General features: G+C 40.7%; 1 protein-coding gene across 12 annotated transcripts in view; it reads left to right on the top strand.

Moving 5' to 3' along the window:
- NRXN3 (neurexin 3) overlaps positions 1 to 21403 on the top strand; it is a 1619945-nt gene that overhangs the window by 1237235 nt on the left and 361307 nt on the right. For all 12 annotated transcript variants that reach the window (XM_065871344.1, XM_065871334.1, XM_065871333.1 and 9 more), the window contains one exon: positions 5129 to 5310. In XM_065871344.1, coding sequence (XP_065727416.1) covers positions 5129 to 5310 — 182 coding nt within the window. The remainder of the gene's footprint in view (positions 1 to 5128; positions 5311 to 21403) is intronic.

Raw genomic sequence — 21403 nt, 5'->3', positions numbered from 1 at the left:
GTATTCCCTCGTGGCTCCCTCTGTAATGCAGACATTTTGTTGTTCATAGTTTTTTTCATCTGTTATTTACCCTCCCCTTCTCCTCGTGGAGCTCTTGGTCTCCAGGAATTCCTTTAGGGAAGCTATCATACATCCCATGGGTCAGCAGGACAGCTTCTCCCCTGCAAAGGGGAGAGGAAGGCAGAATTAAGAAAGGGAAGATCCGGCTCTACTCTCAATTCCAACACTTAACACCAAATCAAGTCATTTAATCTCTTTGAGCCTTTGTTTACTTTTCTATTAAAACAGTAACAAAAATATTTGCCATTAACACTTCAGTGGGTACTGGGGAAAGAGACATCAAATGAGATACTCCCAAAGAAAGCAGTTTGAAACCCATTTGAAGCTGTAGAATTATAAGACCCTACTGTTATGAACACTCCCAAAAGAGCCAGGGGTGTCTGTAAGGGGACCCATGGAGCAAACTAAATATATAAAAGAAATTGAGAAACTGTGTTTTTCAAGTCATCAGTCATTACGAGACCCTTGAGCTCTATATATCTTCATTTCCTAGAGGAGATACTTGTCATTTTCAAAGTCTTTCCATTTTGGTTTCATTATCTGTATGATAATTGATATGAATAAAAGATAAATTTAAGTTAATAGCAATAACTACATCTACTGGCATAATATATTTTATGTCCTTGATAATCTATTTTCCAAAAGGATTTACCAATTTACAGTAAAGAATGCAAATGTGAATAAGATTTTGATGAAAGGATAATAAAATAGAAATAAGGAATAAGAACCTGATATAATAGAGGTAGACAGACATACCTTGGTGCCTTGATATTTTATACTAAATTCTCAGGCAGTGTTCAAAGAGCACCAGAGAAGGAGTCTGACATTTTGTTTCTTATTCTAGTTTACCTACCAGGTGGTTTGCATGCTAAGACTTATACTTATTACTTAATTTATTATTCTACCTGCTATACTTTTCTACTAGCAAATTATCTAGTCCTCTTTATTTTTTCTATTTTAATTCATTTATTATTGAAGTATAGTTGATTTACAATGTTGTGTTAGTTTTAGGTGTACAGCCAAGTGATTCAGTTTATATATATATGTAATATGTATATATAATATATATATAATATGTACATATTATATATGTACATATTCTTTTTCAGATTCTTTTCCCATATACGTTATTCCAAAATACTGAGTAAAGTTCCCTGTTAGTTCTCTTTAAACTTAACTCTTTCAGGTCTCCCTTGGGAGATGCTTCCAAACTTGTTCCATTTTAATACCAACTGAACATTATTTCAGAAAGAGCTAATTTGTTGTTTTTAAACATAAATATATAACCGACATTATATATAAATGCTTTTCTGGAGCCATTTTATTTATAATTATTTGATGGGGAAAATAATAAATTAATTCCAGGTAGTCTATTCTATTTTCTAACTAAACGTTCCTTTTTTTATACACATACATACACACACACACACACACACACGCATATTAATGCACATATGTATATATATATTATTTTTATATCTAATGTAAATCTTAAAGTGGACCATGATTCTATTCCTGTTGGTATCCGGAAAAGTAGTATGCTATACGTATATGGAGCTGCCAAAATCACCATCAGCTCCATCCCAGTAGCGAGCTATCCAGTTATGAAAACAATAAGCCACACCCATTGTTGGTGCTATCGAGACAAAAGAAGTTGTGTGTTATATAGCATGTCATGCTTGTTGACTATTTGAAGGTGAGTATATCCACCTTATCATGGCTAACGGTGACAGTGTGGAGATTCCATTCCTGAAATACTGTGTTGGTTGGAACTCAGCAAAGCAACTTCAGCTGCTTGCAAACTTGCAAACCCTGCGATGTTAAATGGCCAAAATACCACCACAGCATGTTTTTCATCAGTTGAATGAATCACTTTTTGTTAGCAAGCAGGAAATTTCCATGGTTCTGATTATTAATAAATGTAGTATGATCTTAGTACCAGCATACTGAGCACAGTGAGAAACCAGCAATCAGAAACGCTAGTCTCTTTCTCAGAGTAGAAAGCATGTGATTAGGTATTGCATGTCTTAGAAGTGAAAATCGTTAATGGATTAAAGAGGATTCTTATGGTTCCTGGGATGCTCCCAAAAAGTTGATTTGTAATCCACATTTAAAAATAATAAAATTAACTTTTTAATTTGAAAATGTAAAGTTATTCCATGTTCCCCCTGGGACTCTAGGCATTTTATATTAAAATTAACAGAAAGCACGTATTTATCTTTAAAAACCATGCAAGACAACAAAGCTAATTAAAGAAGAATAAAATAACAAGTAATCAGAGCAGAGGGTTGTAACTATTAATTAACTTCCTCTAAAGCCAGCATTGGACTATGGAAGCATTCAGGGTCTTTAGTCACACTTACTAGCAAATTCAGTACCAAGAATACATTTTAAAATTTATTTCTATGTAGCAGAAAAAGCTGTATGCTAAGGACTTTGTACCTTTTATGCCCTTTTCACCTATAAAGTTAGAATTATCTAACATAGTGATATCCTAAATTCAGAGCAACAGAGGCAGTAAAAATAATTTAAATAAAAAAAATAAATCATATTCTCTTTCTACTTATCGTAATATTGTCATAGTGTAGTTTCACTCTTTGTTTATTTAAAAATTGAAGTCACAGTGACCCTCTAGCCACCACGTATCAGAAGTTGTGTATGTATCTTTTAAAATGCTCTTCCTCTTTGTATTGAGAATACTGAACAGGGCAGTGGGTGAAATATAAGCAGAGTAGAAAGTTTGTAAAGTTATTTGTATGGTGAGAAAGCCAGACTAGCTTTTGAAAACATGTCAGATTTAGGGGTTATGGCTTTGTTTTCATTCTGCTTCGTTCTTATGAGAAGGTGTGAAAAAAATGAAGTACAGTCAACTTTACATCATCGGTGTAGTTTATTGTAGAATGATATTAAGCTACAATTAGTATATGGTAAAGCCAGGCTTTTGGAGGCACGAGCGTCCAGATGGAGACTTAAAGGAGGTGCCACTTATTTAAGTCAGATATTTGGGTCTCTGTTTCCAAGCAGTGTTAACAAATGAACTATTCCATAGAACTGCTGTGAAGACCCAGCTAATAAATCTGAAAAACGCTTTTGCAAACTGTAAAGCACCATGTATATGTTGCTACTGTTATCAACTTTTGACTTTTTCTTTCTGTAGTGACAAAATTATTTCCTGATAGAGTGTGGATTTATTTCTGTAGCAGAATCCACTATATATTTAGGATAGAATAGGGTAAGATTTTATAAATTGCCACAAAATGTCACAGGCTGATTTGCACTTTTGGTGATTCTATATATTAATCACTGAGTAACCTTCAGTTTTCCAAATAAAGAGTAAAAAGAATGGTGATGACATTTGTAATCATCTACAGAAATGGAATTATTTAAATTCTTCACAGATGGTGAGATTTCAAGAGTAAATCATTATATCCACATTTCTAATTTTAAGAATCTTTGAGGGTGTTGGTGGATAATAAGGAACAAACATTGTTTGGCATGTGGAATTAAACATAAACTTTCCATACTACAATCCCAAATTTTCCAGATGACTGTGGAGGGCTTTTCAGACACCATCCCCTAAGAATTGAGAAACTCATAAAAGGAAAATAATGTTATGCTGCATACCATACACAAACTGATCATATTGGAGCAACTAGAATACTGACCTTTCAAAGAGGACAAATTAGATTCTATATGCCTCAGAATACAACGTGGCTTAATGCCTTAGAAGAGGATGGCATATGGCATATACTCCTAATTCTAGCCTCATAGCAGCTTAGTCTGTTATTTCTAAACAAGCTGAATAACTCATTTCTTCTTGAAACAATAGAATTCAACCCAATATTCTCTGTAAAGTAAATTGATCAGTGATTGAGCTTTTTAGTAAATGCCAGAGATATATGAATGCTTGTCTAATGGCGCTTTAAAACAGTTTCAAGGATTGGACTATGTTCAGTGGGGAAACACAAGAAAATCTAATGCCAAATGTTCTCTGAACTTTGAAATGAGTGACATATGGAACTACTCACTATGGGTGACATACACACAATCATAGAAACTACAGTGGTGTAGTCTGTTCTGGCTACCAAATCTGCATGCTTTTTCCCAAATTCAGATTTAAAAACTTGTTTGTAAAAATAGATTTTTTAAATTTAGGAGATGCAAATATTTTCTTTATTTGTCTTCCTCTTTGTTTTCTAAGTATTTTTAAGTCAATATATTTTTACTAACCCCTGGGTTTATAAATCATAAGAGTTAAAACACAAGTAAATATTAAAAACAACGTTGAACCCACTAGTCATAATTGATAATACTGCTTTTCATGATCAAAATTCATTAAATTGAGGGTTGTTTCCTATGTCTTCTTTTTGCAATTTAGTTTGGAAAGGAGCTAGAAACTGTTACAGAATACCAGATAAACACCACAACTTGGGGAAAAAATATAGAGTTAATTTTTTAAAGACCTCCAGAATTAATTTTTACCACCTTTTTTATAGCAACATAAGAGGGAAATTGGCAAATGCTTTGAGTCATGTAACTTGGTTTTTCAGGCTTTCTTTTCTGTGAGGGTGACAGAGGGCACAGGCAGGAAAGGAATAACGGCTTTGGACTTCCACGTTACCTTTAGTTTTGTGTGGCCTTCCTGGAACTGCTCCCTACTCCACTGACCAGAATATTCTGGTAGCTAAGAGGTGGGGGAACTAGTTTCCTATCTCCTGCCTGCCCTGGCCTAGATTGAAGAAGGCAGAAAAGTTGTTTGACCGAAGGTAGCAAAGCTCTCAGACACAGCATGTTATCTGCCCTCTGCCCTTATACAGCAGGATCTGAAGATGCGAGGAATGTCTCTGGCTAGCATCTGCTTTGTTATTAACTCATTTTGCCTGCATCTTTAATTTGGGGTGACAGCCGTCTTCCAAGGCTTTGGATGCCATCCCTCTTGGTCACCATATTCTGGCACGTGGCGGCCATTTCTCGCCACAGCTGCCTGTGCAGAGTCTCAGCAGTGTACCCACAGCTGGCAATACGCACTGCAGGGTCCTGACGGCTCCCTCTCTCCTTGCTTTCGCAGCTGGCGCCACGTACATCTTTGGGAAAAGTGGAGGCCTCATCCTCTACACCTGGCCGGCCAATGACAGGCCCAGCACGCGCTCTGACCGCCTGGCTGTGGGCTTCAGCACCACCGTGAAGGACGGCATCTTGGTGCGCATAGACAGCGCCCCAGGCCTCGGGGACTTCCTTCAGCTTCACATTGTGAGTACTGGACTGTGGCCTGGATTCTCTTGTCTTCCTGGTGGTCTGAGTTGGTGAGGCAGATAAATGCACTGGAACATTCTAGATAGACATGGCAAAGGGGCGCAAGCTTGTAACGTTGCCTCAGTGTGTTGGAGCCACACCCAGGAGGTGGTGTGTATTAAGCCTCATTCTACCCCTCAGATATGAACCATGATACCCAGAGGGTACCTCGGGGATAGAAAATTTAAAACTCTTCCTGTCCAGACTCCCTCCCCTTCTGGGTGGTTTGACCTGTCATGAAACACTTAACAGACCACTTAGGTGTAAATAAGAGACTGACCTGGTATGGTTCATCTTAACCTGGTGCAAGCAGCAAGGCCACCTTGAGTGTCAGTGATCTCCTAAGTTGGGGGGATCAGCAAAGGTTTGCTGTAAAGGGCCAAATAGAAATATTTGGGGCTTTTCGGGTCATCAGTCTCTGTCAGAGCTACTCAGCTCTGCCATTGTTACTGTGAAAGCAGCTACAGACAATACATTTTTAAAGAACATGTATGACTATATTCCATACAAATGTATTTCTCAAAACAGGCTGCAGGCTGTGCTTTGGTGACCCCTGCCCTAGCCTGCAGACTTTCCTGTAGCGACATAAAGAACACGTGATAAAAACTGAGGCCACAGTGGGTGGGGCAAAAAGAATCAGCACATTGACCAAGAGTTGGTGTATTTGTGTGTCTTGTATATCCAGCAGTTTGCTTGTATATATAAACCCAATAGGATTGCAGCCTCACTCACTACAGATCATTAAGAACACAGTGCAATTCTAAGAAATTAAAATGATTTGGAGGAAAAATTACTTTGTTGTGAGGATAGAAAATATTTTTATAGCCACAGTTAACCCATTTTATCACCTGTGCAGTCTGCAGTTAAGAAAGTAGGCTAAAGAAGGATACGATTCTCATCCATAAGTACCCAAAGTGCAGCCACCAAAAGCAAAGAGAGGAATTGTTCTCATTAGTTAGCAATGACAAGGCTAGGAAGAATGGATTTAATTTGGAGCAATACGAATTAGGTTTAAATAGTAGGGGGGGAAAGCAGTTAAGAGGAAAAGTCAACTGGGGATTATCACCAACCTCCAAAAAGGAGGAAAAGCAACATTTACTGAGAATCTTTGAATGTGAGTTTTGCTAATGTGCCTATCTACCGAGGAAAGCAGAGTGAGATTTCATTGCTGGGCTCTGGAGTGGAGGTGGCTGGCTGGAACCACAGCAGCAAGCTCAGCCCTGGAAGCAGTGCCCGTCTCCAGCACCTGCTCTTCCAATATGCCTTGGAAACAGGAGCAGCTGGAAGGAAGAGGCTTAAGCTGGAAGCCTGTCTGATCTCAGAGTGAACCAGAGCAGGTCAAGACTCTGCTTAGGAATGCAGGGAAGGACTGCTTGGAAATGATCACCTTCAAAACGTAGAATAGGGGTCTTGAGAAAAGTTGTGAACCTTTAATGCTTCCTCAGATGCTTCAGGAGCCATATGGTACTATGAACCTGAGCTTAAGCATCTTACAAAGCCACGCCAAGGAGCACAGAGGAAGGCAGCCATAGTTAGTACAGTTTATCTTTATTTGGCCTGTAAGAACCACCATAATTTACAAAACTCTGTGAGATTTATGCTGCATATAACTTAATGAGTATTTCATGGCAGCTATAACTAGTCTATTATTACCAGCTCGCTTTCATTTTCTTTTTTTATTCAGTGTGACTTACTAGGAAGAATAAGATTTGACACAGCCATGAGCATCTTTATCGAGTCAGATAACGTGCTACCAGTTTACCCATTTCTTCCCATTCCTGTTTTGTAAAGTGTCTCCACTTTTAAGAGAAATGTTGTTTGTTTGTTTGTTTTCTGGTAGTTTAGTTGGAGTTGGCAGTGTTTTTATAAAATGGATATGAGGATCCTGGGAACTTCTGGGAGGAACCGAAGCATTCCATGTTAAATCTTAAAAGCAAAAATACAAGAAATTTTACATCAAAATGTGTAGAGCCCCCTTGGGTATTGTAGACTTATTCCAGTGATGCTTTCATTGCTTAAACATTATGGAAAATTCCAACAGATTGTCCTTCAGAGCTTGGGTTAGGAAATGCCATCTGATATTTTTAGAGAAAAGTAAAAGAGACCCTACGATGTAAAGAAAGCACACCATTCTGGAACGGACCTGACGTGCCTGTGACCCTCTTGAGCATGGTAACCCTTCATTGGTCTAGTAATTTCAAATCATTTTCTGTTCACTAATGGATCGTTCCTGGTGTCTACCAGAGATAGAAAGTGTGTGTGACTGTATTCCAGTAAAAATGTACTTATAAGAACAGGCTACAGGCTGTCCTTTGGTGACTACTGCCCTAAGCTGCAAAGGTCCTCTTAGAGATGTAAAGAATATGTGATTAAAAACTGAGGTCAGAGTGGGCAGAGCAAAACGAAGATTCTTTATCACATTGGAGAGGGAAGTTCCAAGCGGAAGGTCAAAAGACTTGATGACAGAATCCAGCCTCTTGTTTTGGACATTTACATAGACACATCAGGAGAATGAAACCATAAATACCTGCTAATTTTATATGACTTTCACAATCTGTCATATGTGGATTTGTTTATTAAACACAGTTTATTTCCTTGTACTAAAGAAAGTTACTCAAAAAGGAAGGAAGTGCCACTACTGAGAGCGGAAAAGGTTGGACAGGAGGTAAACGATTTCATTCCCCCTTGCAGTGCCCGGGCTCTGGCAAGGGTCACATGTGGGCAAAGCTTCATTCTTCGAGTGCGAGTGTTAATTGTGGGAATAACCAAAAATACCTTGGTGCTACTTCTGAGTGGTTGTCAAGCTAGTACATTGCTCCAAAACAAAGTCTAAACTCTGAAATTAGTGTGTGTGGGGCGCGGGGGAGAGCACGAGAGAGGAAGGAGGGAAAGAGATTGAGAGTTTGTGTTTTATATACGGCTGCTGAAGGCGATTCCTAGGAATTCCTGGAGGTTTTGAGCAGTGGTAACACTGTCATCGGAATAAGCCCTTTTACCCCCAAGTTAACCTCTTTGAGGGAAGAGGAAATGCTCTTCCAAGAACACTGGGGTGTGTGACCCCAAGATGAGCACTCACACTAAAACAGACTCGCCTGTCGTGGAGACCCCAGAGTAGGAATGGCAAAGAGGCTTCATCTCGCCTGCCCGCTCTGAGTGCCTCTCGCTCTCTCAGTGCAAGCACTGCATTGGGAGGATTCGTGAGAGCAGCAGGTAAATCCAGCAAGTAGGAGTTCTGGCTTCCGCTAGCCACGTCTGCCACTGTATGCTGCATGCAGTCCTTCCTCACATGCTTGAAGTCTCCCATATCTCTTCCTTCGTCATCCTGAAATCCCACATGTTAAAGACTCTGTAGGGAAGTAGGTATCTTTTGCAACTCTTAGTCCCCTGGAGGTCTTTGAATCACTGACTAATTAGTTTAGTCTTCTTATTATCCTTACCCCACCAGGCTAAGGTCAGCTGCTCTGACAGGGTTTGAGTTCTGTTTGGATGGTTGGGAAGCAAGAAGGAGAAATTAGAATGGCTGATTTGGGGGGATGGCAAGAATTTGTGGAGAGAGCTTGGGCAGAATGAAGGCATTGGTGCCCTAGGGTGAAGAATTGATGCAAAGAAGGAGACACTAAGACAGAGCTGGGTAGGTGCCATACGCACAATTTTTCCTGTTTCACAGTTTGCTCAGATTATCTGTTGTTCTCACCAAGTGAACAGAGGCTCTTCTTTCTTTTGCCGATTTCTTTTAAACCAAACGTCTTCCCACTCCTCTGGGCCTCGTGGTGATTACATAGACTTATTAAATAAGGCAAGAATTAGATCATTAAAAAAAAATCAGAGAAGGCCAAGAGATCAAAATAATTTAGAGATTGCTTCAAAGTAGCTTACATTTCTTCGTTTTTGGTTCACACTTCTGTGATGTACTATTTTCTGTGTCAATTATGAATTATGATATTAATGAAATCACAGACAAAATGTGTCTGACAAAGGCAAAAAGATCTTTGCTGAAGTATGTGTTCATGAAATAAAATTCTGTGGAGGGGAGGGTGTCATAGGGCAGAGGGATTTTTACAAATTATTGTTTCAAATGTAAGTTCTCTCCACTGAAATCTATTGTTGAGAAATTAATCTGCTCAGTATTTGGAGAGAAGCTATTCCTGTGAGTGACATCTGCCTATTGTCCCTTCATCTAGGCTCTGTGGAGCAGTGTCAAGTTACACTCACCTTCTTTATACAACAGACAAAACTGAATAGGACCAGAGAAAGGATTACCACGGTGTGCTTGCTATTGCCATCCTGAAACTCTTGACAGAGATAGCTTCTCTTTATGTAGTTAGCTTCCCTTTATGTAGTTAATGCAGGGTGTAAAAAAGACATCCTATTCATTTTATTCTCTCTGTGTGTAATTTACAGTAAATCCTCTTGGATTTATTTTTTAATTATGAGCCTTTCAGGAACGGTGGAAATTTATGTGTCAGGACATCTGTTTTGTTTGACAAGAATCTATAACCTTCCCCAACTGTTTCCCTCCTGTCTTATAATGTAGATACTTACATAAACCAAAGTAGAAGAGAAAGGGTTAGTACTGTTCACACTGACCTCCTTTCCAAAATGGTAAAGTGTTCCCTTTCCAAAGAACTGCCCTCCCCCCCCAAAAAAAAGACTGATGATATTCTCTTAGTGTCAGGTTTGGGAAATCAGATATTTAAGTTTGGCTTGTATAGTATTGTTTTCCCATAATTTATAGCACTTGAAGAGACTTCTGGAGAAAAAACGGGAGCAGAGCTGAATTATGATAAATGGTCTGTTGCTCACATCTATTGCATGTATAAATTGCTGGCCTGGATGCTTCATTTGGCTGTCCCCGTGTGGGATATTTACAGCAAACCATCAACATCTTTTGGGTTAGTGTTCAGTGAGTTTAGGTGGCTGTTAGCTTAGGTTCATCTCTGGATTTGGCCGGTGGCAGAACTGGACTGGGTTCAGGCATTGTACATGGGGGCATCTGCAGAGGAGTCCAGAGGAATATTGACATTCGAGGCCGGTAACACAAGTAAAGAGGGAAAGAACAAGAAATCAACAAAGGTGTCCACCAGATGCAATTTTGCTTCCCACAGAGTGCTGCGCACTGCAGGTTAGCTCTGTATTTCCTTTTGCTGCTCTTTGTTCTTAGTGAGAATGGCCTCTTTGGGTTTTCTAGCCTTAGGAGCTTTTCCAGATCATTAGCCGCTTCTGTGGAGAGGGCCTGCTGGGGATCGTCTCTGTAGCTCCCAGCTTGGCCGTTCCATCCCGGCGGAGTTGGAGGAGAAGGTGGGAGAAGGGAGTGGAAGGGGGTTTTGCGGAAGCCACTGCTATGTAAGCTGGACCAGAGTCAGCACCTGCATGGGAGTCGAGTGTGTTTCCTCAGATCTTTTGTTATTCCCAAGGTGGCTCTACCTAAATCTGGTGACTTTGATTCCGTGCCTCATGTTGAAAGGCAGAAGCTGTAGTAGAAAAATGTGCTTAATTTGTGATCAGAAGATTTGGATCTGAGTCTCATTTCTGTCCATATCCAGTGAGCTACTTGGCTTTCAGCAAGTCACTCCACTGCTTGGAGCTTCACCTTTCTCTTCTTTTAAATGGGCACCAAACAGCTTACCTAGTAAGGATTTCCTGAGGTTCAGAGGAAATAAAGTATTCAGAAGTTGTTGGCAAAGCACTGCATGAAGATAGAATGGTAGTTTCCTTGATGAAATATCCAGCACGTGATGACTTCATTTAAGAAAAAGAACATATATATATATATATATATATATATAATGAAAGGAAGAACATGTTTTATAATGGAAAGCAGAATTTCATTTTAAGTATTTTTGAAAGTCTACTTAGACACTTTCTGCAAGCAAATTCCTATTTTATCTGATCAAAAGCACATTTTTGAATTAACCAAATCCACAGTTGAGACTTTTGGTGTGTTCCGTTAGCACGCGGTGAAGAACCCAGTTCCCGCTGAGAGACGCCTGGTTAGGTCAATAGGCTAAGTAGACTCCTGCAGCTTCCTGGGTGTCTCATTGCAGGGCATTGTGTCTCTACAGTGTCATGAGGTGACGCATTGTGTTTCTTCTGCACTTCAGTACGATGTTCCAAAGGGCTCTACACTTACCAGCAAAAGTGTAATCCACCCTGCCCTGAAGTTCCTTCTTCGGTCATATGAACCCTATCTCATCTTGCCTAAAGAAGATGAAGGAGGATGAGGTGGTGGTGGTGGAAGCGGGGGAGGAAGAGGAGAAGAAGGAGGGGAAGACGGAGGCGAACAGAACAATAACCACAAACAGCACCATGAGGAGAGCAAAATCTTTATAGGCGAGGAGAGTATAAAAGTGGTTTGAGGGGCTTCCCTGGTGGCGCAGTGGTTGAGAGTCCGCCTGCCGATGCAGGGGACACGGGTTCGTGACCCGGTCCGGGAGGATCCCGCGTGCCGCGGAGCGGCTGGGCCCGTGAGCCATGGCCGCAGAGCCTGCGCGTCCGGAGCCTGTGCTCCGCAACGGGAGAGGCCACGACAGTGAGAGGCCCACGTATCGCAAAAAAAAAAAAAAAAAAAAAGTGGTTTGAGACCCACCATGGGCACCAGATAAAGACATAAAGGGCTTGGCCCTATGCTTGGGCATTAATAGAGCCCAGAAAGGGTCATTGCTAGAATGAGCATCCCAGTATGGGTACAGCCTGACTGAGTGGAGATGAGCAGCTGCCGCCAGCAAGTAAACTGGAAACATAAAAGCACATGTACAGGTAAAAGCATCTCATAGATTTTTTGATTCCTCAAATATAAAAGAAAAATGAATGATAAATCTAGTGTGCAAATGAAATTTACAGTAATACAGTCGTAAAAATTGAGTTGGCAGAGCATGTAGGAAGTATTTTATAGCTGGTACACAGTTAGGAGAAATGAGGCCAAATGACCATATCTTTCTCATTTATCACTTACACCAGTGACCCTTTGACTGTTAGCTGATGATAGTCCTGTTTCAGCATCCTCAATGCACACATAATATGAATTTAGAGAAATTAGAATTAAGAGAATTTAGATCATGAGTGACATTCTTTATACGTGAACTGAGTGTTTTTTATGTGCCAGGCTAAGTGCTATGTTTTGGGGATACTGTGATCAACTTTGGCTCACAGAGAGCTAACAGACTTGAAAGAACGCAGTGATTAAAATATGAGAAATTAGGTTTTCTACATATTTATGAGATGATGTATTAAAACTCTTGCATGGCTCCTGGCATATAGTGAGCTTTCAATCAAGGATAGCTTTTAATATTATTGGTACTGTTTTTTCAACTCACTTTTCTTTAAGTCAGAGAAAACAATATATTTTATTTTCGTAAATAATGAATAGACTTTTAATCAGATCTTTGAGATTTCAACTTAACTAATATAAAATTCTGAGGAAGCATCAGGATACTACTGATTTAAAGTCAACCTGGTAGCATATACCCTAGATTACTGCAGTTATCAAATAGCTGAACGAGTTTTGAATAGCAGAGGCTTTTTAGAATCCAAAGTGCAACAAGCAAGGCAAACCCTAGGCACCATCAAGTGAGTGCTGGGGCTCATATGCCTTAATGGCAAGCCTACCTTAATGCTGTCGTTTAGATGAATTATCTCATTGACCCACCACTTACACTGTTACTAGTCATTACTCCTGGGGTATTGTTCAGTGCATCAGGGCAAGAAATAACTCACGAACTCCCTGAAGCTATAGACGACGGATTTTAGATCCCTGGCTGCGTTCAGAAGGCACGGACCTCAGCATATTGATTGGGGAATTCATTAGCCACCCACCCCACAGCGTCATGTGCTTAGGCCCTAATGCTGTTACTGGGGCTGTTTCATCTTGTTAGCGTTTCCACGATTGATGGCGGAGGGAACTGTATAACCATATTAGCCTCAAAGATAGTACTGACCGCCAGACCTGTCATTTCCCAGCCTGAGATGACACCTTTGGAACCTAGAATCACTTACAGACATTTAGATAAGCCCTGCTGATCGACCAAACTAACCTTCATCCCAAAGTCAGTTCATACTCAGGATGAGAGGAGATGATTGGCAATTAAAATGTCTCCTATTCTATTCTTGACCCCTTAGTTAACCTCTTTTAATTCAGTTTATTTTTCTACTCCATTTTCTATAAATTGGCAGGTAATTTAATAGCATTGATGGTTATTTCCTACACTTGCTTCAGACTATATCTTTAGAGATCATCTTACATGACTACCATTGCTGTTGCTCACCACTAATACTGACAAAGTACCAGGTACCAGACATTGTGCAAGGCCTTTGTTTATTTTATCTTATAATGCGCTCACAACAACTCAGTGAGGTAGTCACTATTAATAGCCTCACTTTATAAATGAGGCAACTAATATTTAATGAAGCTAATGAATTTCCCAAGATAGCACTGCTAATAAACGGCTGAGCAGGCATTCAGATCCAGTTCTGATTCTTAGCTACTATTACACCCCTGATGAAAGTTTCAGAGTAGAAAGTGTACTGGTGATGATTTTAATTCAACACGTATTTATGAAACGGCAATTTATTTGGAGTTGGTGGAGATATGAAGAGGTTTAATATCAAGGAGGGAAATAAAAATTGTACATATGGCTCCGTTTTAAAGGAGGATGGGCTGTGTACCAAGGAAAGTAAGAATATTACTGGTTGTAGACATTGAAGAAATGGACATGGACAGGGTGGGTCAGATTTTGGCTGGTGGAATCTGGAGAAGGAACACGCCAGATGAAGATGCTAGCATGAGCGTAACCTCAAAGGAAGGAAATCCAAGTTATATTCTCAAATTAGGTGTTCATTGTGTCCAGAATAAATGAGTTGACGGAATGGGCGGACAGTGTGGCATGGCAGACAGATCCCGTGTTTTAGAGGAAAGTGGTCTGTGACTCAAGGTCTAGCTTTGCCTCCAACCAGCTGTATGTCCTTGGGTGAATTTTTTGACTTCTCTGTAAACTAATAATGTCACCTCGCAAGTCTGTGTAAAGATTTATAGTAATGTGTGAAAATGTTTCATGACTCTTATCTGGTCTGCGATAGATGCTAAACTAATGATAGCTATGTTTTGGGTTTATTTTTTTTTTTTCTTTCCAGGTACTTTAGGCCTGTAGTGGGGAGAATTTGAATGCCATATCGATAGATTGCTTCTGAAAGCAGTGAGAAGACATTTTGAAAATTTTTGAGCAGAAGACGAAATGTCCAAAGCTTAATTTTTAGGAAGATTATTTGGATCCATTGAAAGAATGTTTTTCAGTGGGTTCAAGAAAAATAAATAGCAGGTGATTGTTTAAGTGGTCCAGGAAAAATGTTTTTAAGGACTTATTCTATGATGATGATCATAGGCAGGTAATGAGGATGCAACAAAAGGACATTTCAGAGCTAGAATCAACAGGTATTGCCAGCTGGTTGAACGAAAGAAAGAGACAAGGAATGTCTAGACTGGGAAAGTTATGATTTCAACAACGATCAAATAGGGGACATGTAAGAAAAATAGATTTTAGGATAAAATCATAGTTTGACTTTGGTGTTGCAAAATATAAGGTATCCAAAGGTCAATCCATAGAGATTTCCAATAGGAAATGTGTGATGAACTCTGATGAGAGATAAGAGCTAGAGGCAGAGACTTGAGAATTCTCAGCTTGGCAGTAACAGTGCAATCTCTGAGGACTGCTAAGATATCCAAGGAGATAAATGAGTAGGAACTTGGGAAACATATACAAAACTTTACAAGATGAAGGAGAAAAAGGAAGGAAGCTAAAAAAGAAAAGGCTACAGGTTCAGGCAAAACCTAGATAGTGAAGTTTTACAGAAATCATAAAGCTTGAGAGAGGTTTTCAAACCCAAGCAGTTCTAGAGCTTTCTTTTTCCATACCTTTTGGACAAACATCTGTCATTTGAAAGCACTTTGCGGGGACATCTTCTCTGTCTTTATTGTTATTTATTACAGCATATAATATTTGTCATTCTGGTCCTCTCACCAGTCATTTTGTGTTTCTTCCCTTGGTAGTTGTCATAAGCATTACTAACTCAGAGCCAGAAGACACAGGGTCTAGTCCTGGCTCTGCCACCAACTAGCAGGCATCTCAAGTAAGCGGGAGAGATATAGATATTGTTCTGCCAACCTCATAGTATAGTAGGGAAGGTCAATTGAGAGAATGCATGTGAATGTGCCCTGTTACCATTGAGAGACCTACAAAATTAAATAAGATTGTTTTCCTAGTTTTCCATCCACTAGAGCTCATGGTGCCTAAGTGGTTGTAGTTTTCAGCAGGAAGGTTAGCGACCAGGCAGATGGGGATCAGAGCCAAAATGGGAATTGACCCAACTGCCAGATCCCATGGTCTGCTGTGGTCCTCAAAAGGGATGAGTCTCTCAGACCTTGTCTCTCACCGCTTGGAGCATCGCTTTGGGGGAGGCCATTTGGATTTACGGTCATGCTGCAGTTCTCTAAAGAAGAACCCCCCGGTGCTGATGGTCACCATGGGCAGTGAGGCATGGAATCTGATTACCCTTATCATTATTTTAGCTTGCATGCCTACAGATGTTACTAATGGTCATAAAATTATTCAGCCCTTCTTAAAATGCAAACGGCAGTAGTTCAGTTACTGAAGCCTTTTGGAAATGACTTTTACTGGTTGATTTTCATAGCTGCAAACTCGTATTCTTACCTGACAACATGCATGTTTTTGTAATCACTTCTGTATTTGCTCTTTTAGTTATTTTCCAGTGTGCCTGCCACTTTGTGTGTATTCACAACACTGTCAAGTTGGTGAGATTACTTCTGTTTTAGAGATTAAGAAACTAAGGCTTAGAGGATGAAATAACCATTGCTTGCAGTGCTGAGAAGGAAAGAAGACTATCAGTATATTTCATGCTCATGTCATATATAGTGCTTTCAAGAGTTACCTACTAAGTATTGAGGTTGGATGTGGTGAATTTAGCAGGACCTGTGTTTTTTTTTTTTAATCTACACAGTTAAGAATGGTAAACAGAAATGGAGGAGTTGGGCACAGTATTTTGAGTAAAGCAGAGTATGTAATTGGAACTAAGTCATTTTATTTCTTGATTCAAAGAAATTCTTCATTTTATGTTGCATTTGATTGCTTCCCAGTATGTTTTTTGTCTCAACAGCATTAAGGCATCCATTTACCCCCAAATTGCTTTCTTAAACACCCTTATACAAAATGGGCTTGGAAACTAATCTAAGGTTTTGCATGCAATATGGTGGACCAAGAGATACAGAGGCAACTTTTCTTGTCAAATTTTAACAAAAGTCCTCTCAAATGTTGCATATCTGAGCAGAGATTATTGGACAAATGCCTTCACATATTTCATTGTGTGATAAATGCTCTATTAGAAGTCTTCAAATATTCTTACGTAAAAACTGTAAATGATCTCAAATAATGCAAAAACACATTTAGTCTCTCTGCAGTCAGTATTTAATTGTATGTATTTCTAATTTAAAATCAAATATGAGTGTCTTCGCAGAAGCCCTGGGCTGTCACCCACTGGTCTGTTAGTTTCCACTGTCCAGTGGCAAAGTGTAGTACCAAATTGAAAGGTAGACCTTTTCACCAGAAATCACATGCCTTGAAGTGGGAGCAGATTCCCTTCAATTTACCCCAGACTTGATGACTAGTCCCTAAGGTTAGCAAGCGCTCACCTTTGCCACTTAGATCAGTGATGCTAGGGTGGGTTTTGTTGCATGGCTAAACAGCAAAGTTTAATTCAACACTGAAGCTTGAATGAAAAAAATTAGTTTGGTGTGAGGTGTTTCCCAGAACACAGTGCACCATGGGGGAGGGTCTTGGACTATCCACAACGCACAGCTACCTGTTAAAAAAAGACAAAACTCTCCCTGAGGTCTGGTTGCGAATATATACAGGGGCATATAGCGAGAAGTATAACGTGACAAACTTAGCTTTAGGTGAGAGGCGGGTGGGAGGAATAGAATTCTCAAGTTAAAGTTAGCCAGGCAGGTGAAGATGAGTAAAGTACTTTAGTGAAAAACAATTCAATCATTTATTTATTTATTTATTTTAACATCTTTATTGCAGTATAATTGCTTTACAATGTTGTGTTAGTTTCTGCTGTATAACAAAGTGAATCAGCTATACGTATACATATATCCCCATATCCCCTCCCTCTTGCGTCCCCCTCCCTCCCACCCTCCCTATCCCACTCCTCTAGGTGGTCACAAAGCACGGAGCTGATCTCCCTGTGCTATGCAGCTGCTTCCCACTAGCTATCTATTTTACATTTGGTAATGTATATATGGCCATGCCACTCTCACTTCGTCCCAGCTTCCCCTTCCCCCTCCCTAATCACTTATTTTTTCAGCCAGCTCCTACTACATGCCAGGTAAGTTCTAGGTGCTAAGTTCTAGGTGCTGGGAATACAAGAGTGAACAAGATAGTCTAACCCCTGGACTTGTGGAGCTGACCTTCTGGTGGGGATTCCTCAGTAGGTACAAGCAGTCAGAACCTAAGTTCTGCAGAGCTTTGTGAAAGCCCACGGTCATCTATATTTAATTGATTAAAGTATTAACAGACTGGCGAATCCCCCCAAACTTTTGTTTCCATCTTTGAACTTTTCTCTGTTTTCCAAATCCCCATGTGAACCTCCCTTACTCTTTTTTTTTTTTTTTTTTTGCGGTACGTGGGCCTCTTGCTGTTGCAGCCACTCCCATTGCAGAGCACAGGCTCCAGACGCGCAGGCTCCGGACGCGCAGGCTCAGCGGCCATGGCTCATGGGCCCAGCCGCTCCGCAGCATGTGGGATCCTCCCGGACCAGGGCGCGAACCCGTGTCCCCTGCATCGGCAGGCGGACTCTCAACCACTATGCCACCAGGGAAGCCCCTCCCTTACTCTTACAATCAAAACAGAGCAAAGGACCCTCTCACCAGCTGGGGGTTCTGCTGTGACCACCGTAACAACCACTCTGGTTTGTTTTCAGTACCAAAAGGAAACAAAAAAGAATAACATCTTTACCCCCAATTTCAGTTCCTTGTTCTTCGACATGACTGTGACCATTCCTATTGTTTTGTTTTGTAATTGTGCAGGACACCTTCAGAACATCCATCCGTATTTCACAGACAGCAAAGTTGCTAGAGGCATCCACATAGCACTAACCGACAGAAAAGAAAGACAAAACCCAAAATCAACCAAATGAAAACCCAGCCTCCCCAGAGACAGACCACACCACTTCCAGTATACTTTTCAAGCTTTTGACCATCAGGTCTGCACATTGACTCAGAGCTTCCCCTCCCCGACCCCAGGCATTTGCAGAATCAACCCCTGTGGTGACAGTATCAGCGCAAATTAGGTTTTTTCCCTCCACTTAACTGAATGCTCCAGGAAACAGAATGGAACCACATGTTTCCCTCTGATTCACACCCAAACACTGCAAAACACAGAGTGTGTACTTCCTCCTTCAAGCTGTGTGTGTGCGTTAAACACATGCAAACATTGGATTGAAATGCAGACACATAAGACAGCTCTGGAGAAAACCATAGAAGTCTTTTTCTTCCCTTTCTCTAAATCTCCATCTTTGATTTGAGCTAGATCTTTGCAGAGATTCAAAGAATATTGTTTTACAAGGATTCTCCAAAGAGCAGTTCAGTGTGTTTCATCCAGAACTGAGTATTCACCATATCATAACAGATCCCCTTTCGGAACTGGGAACTTACCCTTAGCTCTCTCCTTATAAATTATTATTCATTTCTGATAAAGAGAACCAAGAAATACCCACTTTATATAATTTACATGAAATAACATAGAAGGCACATTAGGTAAGTTTTCCTGTGTTTCCACAAATTGCTTCTTTGTTAAAAGTAAGCGTTTGGTATAAGTAGTATATTAACAAAGAATTCTCCTCTGGTATAGACCCCAACCGAAGCAGGAAGACCAAACTTCTCTTTGAGGCATGCGGATTGAGCTCTCATGTCTCTCTCCAAGAGAATAATTGATATCGCGGAATAGTGAGGGCTGACTACAAATTCTGTGCATGTGGTCGTACGTGACGTGAGCTGGTCAGAAGGTTTTGTGTGATATCTCACTGCCGCAGAGGCCAAAACCAAAGGATTGAGACCAGACATTTCACACGGCAGGACAAGGGTGTGTGTGTGTGTGTGTGTGTGTGTGTGTGTGTGTGTGTGTGTGTTTTAAAGCCTAAACAGAACAACACTGTTCTGTGAACTCCAATTGGGCTGCTAGCCACCTAGAGTCCCCCAGTAACCTTGGACTTAGAGTTGCTAGATTTGGGAAAGCTAGTCTTGTTTTTCACCCAGCACCTTCTGGAAACAGACTCTCATGAAGTCACTGTGGGTGTCTGTAAGAAGCCATGGTTCTGCTCCCTTCTGCCTGCAGGGTGGTTGAAGATTTGATTGCCTCTGAGAGGGACTTTCTGCCATTCACGATGACTGACAGCGAGGCTGGAGCCAATTGCGCCCTCTTCGCTGGTCAGGAACCAGGTCAGCACACTAGACTCCTGAGCGTGTGCGGGGCAGCTGCGTGCGGGCGTCTAAAATGGAGCTGCTGCAATTGCCCCAGCACCTCTTTCCTTCCTGTGTTCACTGACCGGAAGGCCAAGAATGAAGCCGCTTCTTCCTTGGCTGTCCCTGGTGTTTGGCATCGGTACACAAACAAGCCCACTTCCTCCACTTAGTTCCAACTTGCTGGTCCTGGTTCCTGATCTCAGAGACCAGGCTGTCCCTTGTCTTCACCGTGTGGGGTTTAGAGAATGTGCTCAGCTAGTGCCCCTTGAGCATCATCCAGTACACAAATATATTTTAATTTTCAGATAATTGATATGCAACTTGAGATTTCCAGTTTCTTTTAAAACTATTGGAAGGTTCAGCTGCATGAGGCCACTGTTCCTATGCGGCGTGGGTCAGCTGGGGATGAGGGACCGCTGCCAGTTCTGTGACACGGCGTTTCCAGCCACCCGAGTCGCCACCCTCTCTCTGTCACACACATCCCCAGCTTCCTCATCCCTTCCCTGGCCTGCCCCCCGCCCGCGGACACCTGATCTTGCGATTCCTCTCACACAGAAGTGTGTTAACAGTTTTAAGTCGTACCTTCAAGTCTTATGCATACTTGGTGCTCTAAACATTTCCACAGACACAGCTATTTTAAATATTTACTTTAGAAGAGCTTAAACGTTGATTTTTACATTACTGTCCTAAGGGTACATATTTGCCTACTCAGAAATATTTGGGGCTCATATATTCATATGTTTCATGTATATAATCTGTTCTTTGGCATAACACATTCAATGATTTTAACTCAGTGGTTCACCTTATCTGTGCTCTTTGAAGAACCTTCGCATTGAACACAGAATGGTAATTCATAGATGAAGATTTTATTAATTTTCCTGGGAAAAGTTGGGTGTCATTCCTAAAATATGACATTATATATAACATGCATAAAATAACATGTTTTCCTATGTTTCAGTTCATAATTTTACAATATCAGTGTGTCAGGGTTTTCTTGACTCTTCACAGAAATTGTCTTCACACAGATCTCTGATTAGTTAGCCTTCTCTGAAGGGGGCTGCCTTTCAGGGGCGTATCTTTCTGAGAGCTCTGAATTCTGACAGGAGGGAGAGGTGACACATGACTGAGGAACACAATTGTTAGACCCCTTTCCTTACTCAGGGGCTTCGGCTGTCTGTATCAGAATGCTTCACGTACTTCCCCTGGGATTGCTTTTCCTGTTCCATTCCTCATATAGTCAAGAATCTCTTTTCCCCCCTACTCTTGACAATTTTACCTAAGCATTTTCTTCCATTGCTTTAGGCCTTTGCTCCCAGTCATATCACCTTCTGAGACTGTGAATAATTTTTTCCCTTCAATTATATTGTTACCTTGAAGGTATTTATAGGCTACGATCTTGTCCCCTGGAGTCATTGCTTTGCCAGACTTTATAAATTTAGCTCTCACCACCTCTCTTCCTATGTTTTATCTTCTAGCCTTTACAGCACTCCTTTTTTTTTTTTTTTGAGTCTATCTTTATAGCTT

Source organism: Phocoena phocoena, chromosome 2 (genome assembly GCF_963924675.1).
Source record: "Phocoena phocoena chromosome 2, mPhoPho1.1, whole genome shotgun sequence".
NCBI lineage: Eukaryota > Metazoa > Chordata > Mammalia > Artiodactyla > Phocoenidae > Phocoena > Phocoena phocoena.
This window is presented reverse-complemented; position numbering and strand designations above follow the sequence as displayed.